Raw genomic sequence first — 17,039 nt, forward strand, 5'->3', positions numbered from 1 at the left:
TGCCTCGGCGCCGCCGTGTCGGCTAGTCTGCGTACGTAACAATATCAATTAAAAAATAAATCATTCGAGAATAGAAGAAATTGAATTTTTCTTAAGAATAATATTAGGTTAATGCGTTTTTTCAACAGCTGAAATTTCGATACCATATTTGATCATGATATTTTATGCACAACAGTCAAGACGATGGATGTACTGAATAGTAAAAAAATTTATAATGCAATTGTTTGGACATTATTATCTGACATAATGAATAATCGGGATATTCGCGTAATTTTTTATATAAGTTTAAATTTGGAAAAACTGCTGCAAATATGAAGGAGGATGTTAAAAATGTGCCAAATTTGTAGCAGTTCAGGCAGCTAAAATTTTAACGAGGCATCATTCTATAAGTCCTAAGGTATCATAAACGCACAATTATTTATCTGAAATGTGATGGGAAAGTTATAAAAAATGTAGATGAAGTTGACCGTATTTGAAACTTTCTGACTTCAAATGATCATAACTTGGAAATGAATGCATGAAATGAAAAAATTCAAACGCTATTCTATAGAGGAAAGTCAATATTTATATAGTGTGTAAAAAAATATTGCTCAAATTGCTAATTAATAACAATAAAACGCGAAAAATTGAGATAAGTTGCTACCATGCAAGTATTCCGTAAAATATTACAGAACAAAGATGAAACAAGATGAAATGCATCGAATATGAAGAATTGTTATTATATTTCATCCTTCTCTTCTTCAGATGACATTTCTTCGGTAAAATATTGGTTGAGGAAGTTAGCAGGTGAACGTGTGGACGTCTGATGTCGAGCAAACCCCAAGTACCATAATACTGTTGCAACGTGTGGACAACACCCCGCTACACGTTGGCTTATTTTGCACTCACAAATATGTCCAACAATAATATGTTATTGAGAATAGATTATATTTTGAATTTTTCACTCCTTAAAAAAGCCATGGGTCCGCTGACCGTGGTTCCGATCCAAGTATATAACAAATGCTTCTCCGCATTTTAAGTAGTCGTGCGACAACCCCGAACTGAGTATCCGTTTTTCACTCGGGTTTTCGCCTCCGTTGTTTTGTATTACATTTATATCAATAAACGTTCTTTTTCTCTGCAGTCGATTGAGTCAATCTTTATTCGCAAATTAAAGATCCTCAATATATGTAAACAAAGTATTTCACGGAATTGACGTGTCGTGAGTGCATTTCAGTTTTAACTAAAATACTATTTCCAGAATCCAGGTCGATGTGGTATTCCACAAAAGAAAATCATTTGTCAGGAGTAGTACGAAGTGAAAATTTAAACGCACGTCGATCACAATTTCAACGCATTGAATTGGTATCACTTGATTTCTTCCCGCAATTAAACAATGATCTATGTTTATATTCATCCGGATCCTATCAAATAAAACAAGCTCCAGGATATTATACTGACCACTTAAATGAAAACGGCGACTTCGAATTCCAAGTAGCAACAACATCTTTGACAATAGATTACCGCAAATACCACATCGACTTGGATTCTGGAAATAGTATTTTAATTAAAACTCAAACGCACTCACGACACATCAATTCCGTGAAATACTTTGTTTACATATTATTGTTGGACATATTTGTGAGTGCAAAATAGGCCAACGTGTAGCGGGGTGTTGTTCACACGTTGCAACAGTATTATGGTACTTGGGGTTTGCTCGACATCAGACGTCCATACGTTCACCTGCTAACTTCCTCAACCAATATTTTACCGAAGAAATGTCATCTGAAGAAGAGAAGGATGAAATATAATAACAATTCTTCATATTCGATGCATTTCATCTTGTTTCATCTTTGTTCCGTAATATTTTACGGAATATTTGCATGGTAGCACCTAATCTTAATTTTCCGCGTTTTATTGTTATTAATTAGCAATTTGAGCAATATTGTTTTACACTCTATATAAATATTGACTTTCCTCTATAGAATAGCGTTTGAATTTTTTCATTTCATGCATTTATTTCAAAGTTACGATCATTTGAAGTCAGAAAGTTTCAATTCGAATTTCGAAGTATCGTCAACTTCATCTACATTTTTTATAACTTTCCCATCACATTTCAGATAAATAATTGTGCGTTTATGATGCCTCGTTGAAATTTTAGGTGCCTAAACTGCTACAAATTTGGCACTTTTTTAACATCCTCCTTTGACATTTGAAGGAGGTTATGTAAATGTTAAGACACTTCAACGTTGGTGTACAAAATTCAAGATCAGTGACTTTCCATTGGAAAATGAGCCAAGAGGAAGACCAAACAAGGCCTAGGATGATTATGTTGTAAAACAAATGAATGAAAACAATTCATGGTAAAAAATATGAAATTTTGTCATATCCTTCCTTAACACTAGAACTACCAACCGGGTTGCTAATGGGTCATTTTGACCCGGCCGGTAGTTATAGTATTAATTACTCGACCTTTGCTCAATAGGCTACCATTTCTTCAAACACCTGAACAATTTTTTAATAAATAAATTATCCCGAAATGAAGACGTTGTAAAAGCAGCATTCAAAGAATTTTTTCATTCAATGATTTTTATAAATTTGGAATCAGGGCCGCATTTACCGTAAGGCATATTAGGCGCAAACTGGGGCCTCACTCTCTATGGGGCCACAGTTTGTAACCTTACTCCTCGCAAACAACAATACGAAAAACAGCCTAGGTATAGTTGCAAACTAAAATACTTATTTTTAAATATTAAATTCATATTATAAAAACAATAGGCCGGTGAAAAAGGAAACCAAATTTACGAGGGTCCGCTGTGCATCAGGATGTCGACATCGACGGGAATTTCTACGGATCGATAATTTATTAGAACGAGTTATTATGGAAATATCGACTTTTATTTTCAATAAACTTAAAAATAAATGTGTACGAATTTGATTAACTGAAATAGACTTGTTCTTTTGAGGCCTCGTAACGATGTTGCGCCTAGGACCTCCAAAAGTACAAATGCGACCCTGTTTGGAATAATGAAACTAGTCAATCGTTTGGGAAGATGCATAGAATCATGTGGAAATTAATTCAATTAAAAATACACTTTTTTTTTTTTTTTTTTTTTTTTTTTTTTTTTTTTTTTTTTTTTTTTTTTTTTTTTTTTTTTTTTTTTTTTTTTTTTTTTTTTTTTTTTTTTTTTTTTTTGAATTACCTAAAAAAAATAAAAGAATATTAGTTCCTCTGATAATGGTTGCTTAAAATCATCGTCAGCCATTTGCCCTCTCCTCAAAAGTCGCTGGTTAACCGCTATTTCGCGCGGCTTTGTTTCGGCATTAAAGTAATTGCAACGTGATTCTCTGCACGCCGCTTTCACCGTTTCGAGGGCACACGCGACGAGGAAACGGTTCGAGACGTTCTTGGCTGGTGTGCCATTGTCTTTTCCGTTGGAACTTTCGCGGATCGGTTATTTGTTCGAGCAACGTATGGACGATTCGCCTATCTGAACCGAAATAGGACGAGTTTCTTATCCAAGTCGTGAGTAAAACACATGCAATAATGGCAGAAGTTGATTCGTTTCGTAAAAATGTCTTCCGTGGGTATTTTGTTCGTGAAACTTTTTCGTTGTACCGAGAGCAGCGTAGAATTTCAAATTAGCTTCCAGTAAAAAAGTTGTACGAGTTCGTTCGGTAGTAAATCGTTGGAGGATAGAAAAAATTTCATTCATCTTTTCTCTCATCTTCTGTGCGAAATTTTTCAGATAAAAATTCACGAGGAGTAAAATTTTTCACTTTCTACGTGGAACTGCAACTGTTATTATCGAGAATTTCGGGTGTAAGCCGTGACCTTGCGGAAAGAGAATTCTTATTATCAGTATAATCATTATCAGCGTGTCTCACGAACCCTGACGATGAAGGTGAGCTGCAATGCTTACGAAACGTCGAAATTCTCCTTCCATAAGGATGCGTCTTACACTTGAAAACCTCGATGATAAAATGATAACTACGCTCCGAGCCGTGAAAGCCTTAAATCTACGAAACTGCAACGTTTTCAGTTTCGAGAGTGAGAAATTCGCGAGGAAAATTTCGTAAAAATGAGACGAAATATCTCGTAAGGCCAAAAAATCCAGCGAAACGAAAAATACAGTTCCGTTGAGTCAATATTGAAACGAGGATTTAGATAACTTGCTTACACAAACGCAATACATATTTACTTCGAAGTGAACCTCCGTCGACGCATTCTGCGACGAACGCGGACAAGTGCAAAGAGCAAGTTGCACCCGCACGAAGTCACCTTAACCGAAAATATCCTATTAACTGTATGAAAAGGGGGTGGCGCGAGGGTGAACGTGACGGAAGTCTTTGAAAAGCATATCCACGGTCTTCTAAACCCTTAAATCTGATGACGTTGTAAAACAGACGATTATCCTGTCGTCAGCTGGCCAACGTGGATAATCAGTTAGACGGTGGCATATATTAAGGCAAGGCCAATTAATCGAAACATGTTACGGTGCTGTTTAGAATGCGTGAGCGAGCGGGACCTATCTCGATTACGTTACGCGTTGGCCTCCTGCTAGTAGCTCGTGGATGTTAAAAGTTCTTTCTTACGTGTGCTTGTTTTTCTTCTCCTTTTTTTTTTTATTGTTCTTGATTAGTCGCGTGTAGTGTAGTATGCATATGAACGACAGCCTCCGTCAAGTTGAGTCATTTTCTTTTTTTTAATGATTGCGTGAGCACCGTTGGGAATAATTTTTCTTCGACGATTCTATTCGAGATTCGAGGAATTTTTGTGGAGTTGTAGAATTTTAACGGAAAGGTATTTGGTTGGTGTTTCGCGTAAATATATTTTTTTTTTGTTTATTTTATTTAGCGAAGATAATTTACAAACTTTGAGTTCCTGCGACGTTTCTTGAGTCGTTCGGTGAACGTCAGATTTCATCAACTGGTGCAAAATTTTAGAATAAGCGATTTGGTTGATCGAGTTTTTCATTTTCGAAATTTTGTAAAACAGTTTCTCGTTAAAATTGTTTCTCCTAATTTGTCACACCTTTGAACTTGTAAAACGTAATTGCCCCAATCTGCCGTAAATCTCTTGGAAATTACACAACTACAAGTTTCTGATGTTTTCGTAAAGACTGAGGAATGATTATTTTTTATCATTTTTTGCAAGCCAGTAAAACAGTTTAGCTAATTATTTTTTCTAGCTATGGCGGTACGAGAAAACTTTTATACGTAATTTAAATGGTTTCAGAGGGTGAATACAAGGGAAGAACAATCTTTTTGATGGAAGAAATGGCAAAAAATGAAAGAAAGTTTCACATTTGATTTAAAATTTTAGAGTTCAAGGTCATTTTACGGTGACATTATTATGCATGTTTAAATGCACATAAATGTCTGCTACGTCAACCAGCAGAAAAATGTATATAAATTCGTGTAAAAAAAACAAAAAAACAGAAGAAAATGGCATTTATAAAAAAATTTGTTCTTCACCTTTGAAACTATTCACCCTTTGAAATCGTTTAAATTAAATATAAAAATTTTTCCGTACCACCATAACTAGAGAAGATAATTAGGTGACCCGCCCAATAGAATATTCGTTATTTTTACAGAAAATCCTCGTTAACTCGATAAAATCGAATACAATAGCGCATGACTGTCAATCTTTCTCTCTTGATTTCTCTGCAATTCAATTTGCAAATTTCCAAACGATCATTTTCTCGACGAAAAATTTCCAAATAAAAATTTCAGCATCCACGAATTACCCTCGATACATTGTAGAATTTTAAACCAGAATTTCATAGCTCGTTTCAGAATTTCCACCTTCGGAAACAGCCACTGTCCTCGGACGTAAAATTTCCTCTAACGAGCGTGAAATATTTTATTATCGCAGCTTGCGATCCACTTTCGTCACGGTTGCCCGGAAATCGTCGAACCGTTCGCTAGAGTCGTTCTCCAAGTTTCAACCCCTTCTTTTCCTCCCCCGGTCAGGAAGATCGAAACTTTTCCTCCGAGCCGATATTACGGAGAAGTTTCGAATAAGGTGGCTGGCTGCGCACTGTCGTAAATAGTTTCATTCAGGATGATAACGAGAAGAAAAAACGTGGATCGGGTTTCTATAACCGATAACACGGTATTATTATACCGATGTTACGTAAACTCGAGCGTATTTGAATGTATCACGATAGTATGACTTGAACATATGTTGGTATGATTTATAGAGTTATCTTGTGAAATTGATTTGTACAATATTGATACTTTTGACGCGTTCTCTTGGGACATTTTGTATACACAAAGAAACATGCTCACAGCTGTTATATGTACATACATGATAAATTTGTAATAGGTAGGTCTTTTTCTAACTTCCTTCGTTATTTTCTTTATGTATATTTTTTGAGGAACAGGAATTTTTTGTAATTGAATTTACTGGATCTTTTTTGGAAAGGTTAAAATTACAGAAAGAATGGATATTTTTCTTTTTCAATTAACCCTACTTTTTTTTAATAGTATTTTTAGAAATTAAAACTTTATCAAAGTAATTTTCCTCTTTACAAACACCGCTTTGCTGGGGCATTTTGTGTACACAGAGGGTCGTGTACACTCTCTGTAGGCTCACATCTGTTATGTACACATGAAAATAATAACATTGTCATTGTTCTATATCTGTGACTTTCTTTGAATCTTTTAAATTGGTACTTTTCAAGGAAAAGGAATTTTGTTTATTATTAAATTTATCGAATCTCTTTTAAACAAGATAAAATTGAAGGGGAATTTTTTTAAATTGCGTTTATTGGATCTGTTTTTTAAAATTTTCAAATTAAAGAAAGAATGGAAATTTTTCTTTTTCTTTTCTTTTTTCTTTAATTGAAACTATAAGGACGTAAAAACGTAAATCGCAGTAATGTGAACATTACTTTGTTGAATCACGTTTGAAAAAAGAAACAGTGAAAAAAAGGAACGTAACAAAAGAAGCATACAATGGCACGCGTGTGTTAGGTGAAAGGTGAATATGAATGAACAGATAAGTTTATTTGTCACATAATAACTGCAAAACTCATTAAGGAATACCGCAAACCAGACGGCGTTTATTACTTTTATTCTAATTTCGCATACTGCTGGACGATAACGCTGTTTATCTTGGATCGCGTGTCCGTTTTCGACGCCAGACGTCGCAGATACACATTAAGTATCGCGAAAGAGGGAGAAGTTTGAAAATTAGTTTGTCAGAAAGCCAATTTATACAGATGTACCTTTAATTATAGCGAACTGTCTAAGTTCAACGGATAATTCGTTAACGCTTTCGATGCAAATTTTAAATAACAATCTTATCGTTCAATTATGCAATATCAATGTAAAATATTGTTTCATTTACTTCGTGTTTTCCAGTTCTTAGCAAACAAACAGTTATTGAAAAGGCTCGTTAAAGAGATATAATATCGGCGAAACAATAAAGAGATACGTTAAATTATACCATTTCTTTTATCATTTTACAAGATAAGAGCTTTTTAGTCGTTCGTCGAAACATGTTCTCCTTACAGTATCAGATTATTCGCCAGACAATCTTGTGTTCTCTCAGTGTAGGAACGAATAATATATTCGAGAAGAATAACGCGTATCGATGACCTTATCGCCGTGAATTAATTTAACTCCATGTCGGGGACAAATTATTGGACAGATAAGGCGAGTTCAAGTTCACAGAACTTTCCATCGCTCGAGAAACACGTTGAACAGTGAAATTAACGTAACGAAATTGATCAAATTCTCTGATTTTAACTCTGGAACATTAACATGGAGAACACAACGGCACAAAGCATTTTTTTTTTTTTCATATATACTTTTCTTCTCATATTTTCCACTTTTAACGTATCATTAAATTGAACAAACGTGTACTTGTTAATTTGTTTTTCGAACTTAAAATAAACAACTTTTACAATTTTTATGGTAAGCAAGTTGATTAAAAGAAGAAATACAGATATTATTTTCACTACAAAAAGTTAATGTTATTATTCCAGGGTTAAAGAGAGAAATAATAAAAATTTCACATGACTGCAATTATTTTACTAATTTTATTCATTTTGTCGAATTTATCCTCTCTTTTTATTAGAAGAATCTTACGATTGGAGTTTCTTCGATATTTATCAGTGTTACAGTGAGAGAGATTTTTCTGATGCATGGTCCCAAGGACTGCCAGTAGGCTTGTTAAGTAACACGTAGACGAATTCGCGACACTCGATCAGCACCGTGAACGACCATAAACGAACGCGTAATTCAGGCCCGCCTAAAGTGGTCTTTAAGCTGATCAACGATATAGTAGACCACTAAAGTGGCCTTCGTCAGCTGAAGGATAAGATCATCGATTTCTTGCATTGTCTGCACGCTGTCTCGACTGATGGAATGTTTATTAGATAACTATCAGAATCTGTGGAATCAAAACTGCTAATTCTGCCCTTGCGATCAATGGGAATTTATGTAAAATCCATCTCGTAGATATACAATTAAGATAGTCTCTTAACGGGCAGTCGAAAACGTTCAATTCCTTCTAGATCCTTTTCATATTCATTCAGATAATGTATAGGCTACATGTTACATGAATCTTATGAGAAATCGAAATTTTCAAATGAGCTGAAACGAACCACGTGATGTATCATCAAATCCGGAGAATGTTCGTTAGAATCAAGCATAGATCGTATCTTCTTCTAATTATAAGTTCACTCACAGCTCGAATCTTACGTTCTTAAGTTACTTGATATTTTGATATATGGTACCATACGAAGTACCCGGTAGCACTTTGCACTGTAAGGCTAAATGAATTCAAGAGTACTGGAGAAGCAACGTCTCTGATTAACCAAATTTTTGTAACATTTATCATCCCCACACACTTTTATTTTCCCTTATCATCTCTTCATTTTTCTTCACCTCTCTTCTCTTCTCATCTCATCTCTTCTATTCTATTTACTTATCATCTCCTCTACTCTACTCCCTTCCGATCTCTTCTCTTCTCTTCCCTTATCTTCTCCTCTACTCTATTCTCTTCCCCTATCTTCTCTCTTCTCTCCTCTCCACTTCTATAATGATAACACAGAACCCCGATGCACCTAGATTCCCCACTCCACCGCTCCAATTCTCATTGTATTCTGAAAAAAAGGCACACGAAAGAGCGCGATCGTTTCAGGGGAATCGTAACAGATTCTTCAGGGTTGCGTTACACGTAGCCATTCGCGTCTAGCTTCAAGGCGGCCTCGTACGAAGGCAGTCCCTCGTCGGACGTTTCTTGCTCCTCGTTGCATTCCGTGGACCTCACGGCAGTGTTCAGCCCCAGCAACGTGGATACCATCGAGGGAATTATGGTACCAGGCGTGTCCACACCGTCTGGCTTCTTGTCGATGGTGGCTGGCAAGCTTTTAGGGTCGAAGATCAAACTGTCGTAAGTTGGAGGTGGACCTGGACCGGAGTTTGGAGTCACTGGACACGATAGAGCGCCATAGTTGCTCTCATCTTGGTTACCCTCTGTCGTTGATTGTCTCTCGCAGCACTGCAGACAGAGAACACACGATAATTCAACCCTTTTCAATCTGAGCTATTTTTCTTAGATTTTTCGTCCTTTCTCCTCCTTTTTTCCTTTTTACTAATTGTTCTATTTCCTTCACAATCCCTTTTCCGTCTCGCATCACTCTAGACAGAAAATTGACGATAGTTTGAACATTTGAAACCTGAGCAATTTTTCTTAGTTTTGGCTAATTTCATTTTTTTTTATCTTTCTCTTTCCTCATTTTAATTCCACCGAGTTTAGTTACTTAACATTTTTACATACGAGTTAATTTCGAATTTAAAAGGGTTGAAAGTGCAAGTGAGCACCAGTACTCGTTCAGGCACTCAAGGATTAACGATTGTGATCTATTAATAGGCTTGAGGTCTTTAGTTTCTGTTACAGAGTGTACACATGGTAACAAATAAACGAGTGAAATTGGTATTAATAAGGAATATAAAGAGTGCTTTTATGTGCTTTAGAAAAACACTTTGCCTTGTGTGATTTCTTGTTGGTTCAAACGTCAGGTATAGTCAGAGGATATTTTTATTCGTCTTATGAATGTTTTATGTCCGATGACTGACGTGGGCCACTGCTGTGTCACGTGTTACGAGACATGTTAATGAGCTTTTGAACAGTGATGGAAGTTAATATCGATACTGAGTTGGAATATTTTTCAGAAAATTGATAGTTTTATTTATAAGAAATAATAATCCACTTTCGTTACTTCCTTCCAACATATTTTATATTAAATGACAGACATTCTAGCAGATATTTTTAGAAACGTCCAGACGAGTATAATTTATACAAGTAGCAAGGTATCTATCATTGATTAGCCTTTAGTGTGTGAACGATTTATAACAAGATGAATGTACAATTTAAACAGTGACTGGACAAGTGTTATTCTGGAAGAGTCAGCTGAAGAATGATGAATATTCTAATATTTAACGTCCAGCTGACACAAAGCTTGATCGTTCAGCTACCGATTATATAAGCGTCGATTATTCATTGCTGGTCATCTCGACATTAATTGTCTGAAGTCTAGACGTTAATTAGCATCGTACCAAATGATTACTTCATTCAAATTAAAGATGTACACTTCCTATGAAATAACACCCATCCAAATTTATCAACATTCAAACCTAACATCTACCATATAGTACCTGTCTCTTTAAAACTCATTAAAAAAGGAAGCAACATAATTACGAAATTGCGCTATTACTATAATTGCTCTCCATTCAACTTTGTATAACATCATGGAAGTTTGAAAATAAAAAAATCTTTCATTTTCAATATTCTCTTTCATTTGCACCTCACGTTACATGTCTCTTTTTCATTTCCATCCTCATCTTTCTCTTTCGTTTGCATTTTCAGAATGAATATTCTTAGCTAACCATAATTTCTCCTCGTAACGATCGACTAAAAATGGTATGTATGTATCTGCAGTTACTCCGAAAAATATTCAGACATTAGAAATAGGTAAAGGTTGGGTAACTTTTCTCGTAGATAATTACGGAATTAAAATGTTCAACTTTTTCAGAGGATGTAAATGCAACTCTCAGCTTTTTCCTCCAATTTTGTAAAAATAAAAATGTTACAAAACGGAGGAGTTATGTATTCGCTAATTGCGAAATCTCTTCTCCTAGAACGTTGATTGCGCCAGCAAGGATTGGAACGTCTGAAATAAAAAATTCTTTATGATTTATATAGAAAATATTATTAACGAAGATAACGTTCGAATATTCGAAAATTTTTAATTATTATAGAAATGGTGGCAGTTTGATGAGGAGAAACCTCTTTTTACCAAGAAAAATCAACTTTAAACGTTTCTAACAAATTGCATAATTGATATATCGAAAAAATTGTATTTATAAATCAGAAAGAATTTTTATTTTCAAAATTCTAATCCTTACTGGAGATGACGATCAACAATCGACGTTCTCGCAGAAAAACTTTCACAATAATTCCTCTATTTTGTAACTTTTTTATTTTTCAAAAATTGGAGAAAAAAGCTGAAAGTTACATTTATATCTTCTGAGAAAAATTGAAATATTTCGTTTAGTAGTTACCTATGAAAAACATTTCCAAACTTTTACCTCTTTTTAGAAGCTTCTAAATGGTGGTACATACTCCCTCAGTAAAACAACGAGTAAACACGGTGCAGGTAAAAATATTCATAATATTTTAAATATTTTGTATAAATTTATAACATAATACAATAGGCCCTGTATAACTACCGTATTTTGAATATTATAAATATAGATAATATGAACGTTATACTATGAATATTGTATGAAAATGCATTAAACTAACAATAACGTGATCCTAAAGTACAATACACGTCGTTTCATAACGAAAAAGCATCACCCAGTCCTTTTATAATTAATCGAAATACATCATTAGAAAGGCAAACTTATATAAGGTGTACAACGTAAAACAGATCACCTAATTATCTCCTCTAGCTATGCTGGTACGAGAAAATTTTTATACCTAATTTAAACGGTTTCAAAAAGTTTTTTAATAAATACCATTTTTTCTCTTTTTTCTCTAGGTCGTCTACGGACATTTCTTATATACCTATCTCTACGGATACGCGTCAAATTGACGCGTGAACGAAACCACAAATTTTCTTTAAAAAACAACTTATTTCATTTAACAACACTATTAACTTATAAGTGAAACTATGTGATATTATATATTTATATGAAATTTATAATAAGCATAAATGGTAGGAGAGAAATGTAAACGGTTTCCATAGTTGTCCTTGAGAAATTCTAAATGTGTCAAAATGACCCGTAAACCTAGTGTCAAACATACATAATAATATGCCTTAAAATGACTATGGACTCTAAAATTTCAATCAAGTGTGAAACTTCCTTTCATATTTTGTGATTTATTCCATCAATGAAATGTTTCTTCCGTTTTACTGACACTTTGAAACCATTTAAATCACGTCTAAAAATTTTCTCGTATCGCCATACCTAGGTAAGATAATTAGGAGGCCAGTTTCCTGTGCAGCGTCTACCTATTTTTTCTAGTAACTGTACATCATAAAGACGGAAGAATAGTCTAAAGTGGCATTTCCGTCGGTAGCATAACCATCGAAGCATAGCGTGAAAGGACTCGTCCTAGTCGCGGGATCGTGTTAGTTTAGCCAAGGCGACCGCAAACTATTTCACCGCAATTGATAGCGCCGTATGCCAGCCAGTTATAGTCTATTCCGCGCATAATAGCGTTCAGTTTTGCGTTTAACATGTTACCGATTAAACGTGTTCGTTCCTTTTCCATCGAACTGGGCCATCTTGTTTCATCTTTCTTCTTTTTGTTTTCACTTCTTTTCTTCACCTACATTCGTTAGATGCGAACGTGCAAAGCTGCGGTTTTACCTCGAATATGTGTGTGTGTGTGTGGAAATAACAACGTTCGTTGGCTAAACCTAAATCCAGATTGATCTGATCGTGGACCACGGAAAGTTCGTTTCGCGTGTGCTATTTTAACTAAACGTTACATATGGAAATAACAACGTTCGTTGGCTAAACCTAAATCCAGCTTGATCTGATCGTGGACCACGGAAAGTTCGTTTCGCGTGTGCTATTTTAACTAAACGTTACATAACGTGTACGCTTAAGTGCGATCGCGGTCGTGAATGAGAATCGTAATAAGCTCGATGTACTTGGTGTGCTTGGGTTAATCAGCGGCTGTGAAACTCGAGGCGGTGATTTTCTAAAGGTAAAACGCCTGCTATTCTTTTAACCCTTTCCGGTTTACCTGCTGCTACTATCGAGTTGTACGATGTTTATTCGACTCATTTTTTAGCGGTGCTTTTTTTCTCTATTCGTTTATATTTTAGTATACGGAGAGGTTTGGAATTTGAATTGTTATATCGTTACCTTTGATTCGAAGAATCTTACAGACAAGAAATGTTCGAATATGGTAGTAACATACGTGGAGAGAAATTTTTTCTAGCGGTACATAGAAATATAGTTGTGCATATGGAGAGGTTTGAAATTAGAATTGTTATATTGTTATGTTTGATTCTAAGAACCTTATCGGTGAGAAATGTTTGAATATGATAGTAGCATACGCGGAGGGAAAGCGTTTATTAGAAATTTCTTGCGTCTACAGTGGAGAACGGCGAAACTCTAATGATAGATATACCCTGAAACCCCCAAGAATACTGAACTCTAATGTTAGATGTATGTACTTATGTATCTCGAGAATCTCTATCCTTAGGAATACTAGGTTCTAATATGAGAAATATTCCGACGTATATTCAATTATACAGAATCGCTAATGTCAGAAATATCCTCGCATCTTCAAGAATATCAAACACTGGTTCCATGAATAACCGCAGATCCTCGAGAATATTCAATTTTTCAAGGCGCTATTAATCTAAGACGGTGGAAAACATTTTTCTTCTGTTTTCAGTCTCTTCGTAAATCAGTATTTACTTGAAAACAATTGAAAATAAATTATTAGTATTTTTTCATGTTATATTACGCACACCTGATGTCCTAAATTTAAACTTGACGGTGCACACGTGCACCTGGAGTCTCGAAAGGGTTAAACTGCAACGCTATAAATACCCAGCGTGTATTCAATAATAACAAGTCTCTGATATCAGAAATATCCTGAGACAAATATAGAAAGTGTTAGCTAAGCAATCTACCGCAACTATCAAAACGATCCACTTGTTCGTCTTCCAATAATTAACCAAGAAATTCTACGTTGCTATTCTTCGCTGAAAGACACCAGTAAATTTTCCATTCGTCGATCAAATTAATCGTTCGTTTACCATACGCTACACGTTTCTAAATGTATCGAATCGATGCGAACAAATGAATAACGATCGATCTCCCGATAAATTATTCTATCGTAAGCATAAGTAATGTCACTCACAGCGGCGTGCGCTTCCGTGGTGAAAACCTCGAGACTGTGCACGTCCGGTTCCGTTCTCCAGTACTGTGGGTACTCTTGCGGTCGGTTCTTCCGGATGCTCTTGTGACAGCAGTAGCACATCAGGAAGACGACCATAATTACGCCGCTGAGCATCGCCCTGCAAGAACACGTCGTCCGTGCCGCGAGTTAGACAAACGTAGCACTATCTCAAGAGAGAATGAGAGAGAAATTATACGTGGACCATCGAGCGTATATTTAGCGCGCGACAATCTCTTCCAACATGGCAGACGATGCTCGAGATCGTCTTAGGGCTCAGTCTACCATATTATCGAGTCATTAGGAGAATTTCGGTACCTCGTGAAATTGTCAGAACAATTGACAATCAGCCGTGATTAGTAAACTGCACGTAACTTATATTTGAACTTTTACTATACATGGTGTATCTAGTAACTGGGTCGAGTTATAACTCGGTTGTTATTGAAGGTGGCGAAAAAAATTGTAGAGAAAAGTTTTGCATGGTTCAACAAGCTGTACCATCCTGTAATGCGGCTTTTTACGCAAGTGCATCGGTGCAGTTGCAAAATGTAATTGCACTGGTTTTTTGAATGCTAGTCTATGATTTTTGATTTCGCGTGAATCGATTTCCTGTGCTGTTCTGAATAAAAAAGTATTAGGGTAGAATCGTGAAAAACTCGATACTTTTCGAAATATTTATCTCTTTTTCCATCAGCTACACAAATGTTCGAAACATTTGAAGTAAATGTTCAAACGTTCCACCTTTCTAAACACATTGTTCAGTTGTTCCTCTACAGTTTTTTTTTTCTATCTTCGATAACAACCGAGTTCTAACTCGGCCCAGTTACTAAATATACCCTGTAAATTAGGTTGGTGCTTATAAAACACGTCATTTTTCAATTGGAATTATTGGGTTGGAGCACAAGTTCGTAGCGTTTTTTAAGAGAAATTCAAAGATAATATTTAGATATTTTTATTTTACCACATGTGCCATTTTGTTCTATTATCTTTCGCCATCTTTGAGGCAGTTTCATGATTTCATCCTCCCAGAACTTGGCATCTTTCTGGGCGATGAACTGGTCCAGGTGGTTTGACAAACGCTACGAACTTTTGTTCCAACTAAATATAATAGAAAGTAATATCAGGCTATTTTAAATTGAACTTTAAATACGTTGCATTTTTCAAAAAATAATATATTCAATCGAAATAATTTCCATGCGAATCTATACATTTTCTCCAACGATTAAGTAAATAGTTTCATTATTAGCCTTTGAATGCTGCTTTTACAGTGTCTTTATTTCGGGATAATTTATTTGTTAAAAAATTATTCAGGTGTTTGAAGAAATGGTAGTCTATTGAGGAAGGGTCGAGTGAATTAGGTTATGGCAAAATTTCGTATTCTTTACCATCGATTGTTTTCGATAATTTTTCCTGAAACGTTATCCAACGAAAAGTCACCAATCTTGAATTTTTCGTACCAACGTTGAAGTGTCTTAACATTTACATAACCTCCTTCAAATGCTAAATTTGCTTACGGAAAAACCGATATTTCATTTGCACCAACCTAATAGAAGTTAATGAGATTTTTGACGCTTTCACGGCCTGGATTACTCGAATTGTTATTCGAGACTTTCGGGTTAGAGTCGTGTCCAATGGTTATTAAATTCCGACGTTCCCACCAAGATTGCAGTTAGCTTCGTCAGGGTATCGAGACACACTGATAATTCATTGAAAACATTAGTTACGTAGGTACAACCTAATGTATTTCTAATGTCCACGAGGTGCAAAATTATGGTCACGGTAAATCGATTATCTTTAACATGTTTCTATGTCTAAAGTAAAAGAAGCCTTTTTAGTAGAGACTGAAATTAAACGGATGAGAAGAAGAAGGAAAAGATTCCACTGGATTTTATTCCCAGAAAATCGAAAAAATTGACGTAGCTCGTAATTTACTAGAATTATTGTAAAATTAAGACTAACAAGGCTGGATTGTCTGTATTGTCGTTCGAGACTTTTAGGTTTGAGGTGTGATCAAAGTTTATTTAATTCTGACATTCCACCAATATTACATCACGTATTTATGATGTGTAACATTTATTATATAAATTATGTAATTTGTAACATCTGTAATACACATTATAAAAATATATGTAGAGTACCTATATAGAAACATATAGAAAAAATATAGTAAATATTTATTCATTCAGATATAGTAATTTTCGTTACATAATCCCTTAACAAGAAACTCAGTTTAATTGCTGCTGTCCATTAAAAATGAGTAAGATATAACTGCATGAAAAATTAGATCATTTTTTCTAACTTTCAAAAAAATCGTCCCTGAAGAAGTTAATTGCAATGTTTGCGAAATGTCGGTAATTGTAAAATTGTCGCTTAAGAATTGTTACAGTAATTTTGAAGGATAACTTGGTAATAGAAAGTTCAATTGCAAATAAGTTTATTCCTTGAAAATAACGTGCTCATTTTGGATTCCAAGGAGTCCAATCTTGGAATCTTCTCCTTTTTCTTCTTATCCGTTCAATTAACACGGAAGAGTTAGGTTAGTGGAATGTCTAGCTGGAGTAAATGATGATCGAATTAGCTGCATATTATATTCTAGGTGTTTCGATGTTTCATT

At 35.0% G+C, this 17,039-nt stretch overlaps 2 protein-coding genes across 2 annotated transcripts in view; one reads left to right on the forward strand and one right to left on the reverse strand.

Annotated features, from left to right (window-relative positions):
• Positions 1 to 17,039, forward strand: part of LOC108577129 (probable beta-hexosaminidase fdl) — a 66,537-nt gene that overhangs the window by 10,128 nt on the left and 39,370 nt on the right. The window lies entirely within an intron of this gene.
• LOC108577130 overlaps positions 9,167 to 17,039 on the reverse strand; it is a 19,405-nt gene continuing 11,532 nt past the window's right edge. The window contains exons 3-4 of the mRNA XM_017940234.1: positions 14,390 to 14,546; positions 9,167 to 9,496 (exon numbers count right to left, since the gene is read on the reverse strand). Coding sequence (XP_017795723.1) covers positions 9,167 to 9,496; positions 14,390 to 14,546 — 487 coding nt within the window. The remainder of the gene's footprint in view (positions 9,497 to 14,389; positions 14,547 to 17,039) is intronic.

This window comes from Habropoda laboriosa, unplaced genomic scaffold (genome assembly GCF_001263275.1).
Source record: "Habropoda laboriosa isolate 0110345459 unplaced genomic scaffold, ASM126327v1 scaffold598, whole genome shotgun sequence".
NCBI lineage: Eukaryota > Metazoa > Arthropoda > Insecta > Hymenoptera > Apidae > Habropoda > Habropoda laboriosa.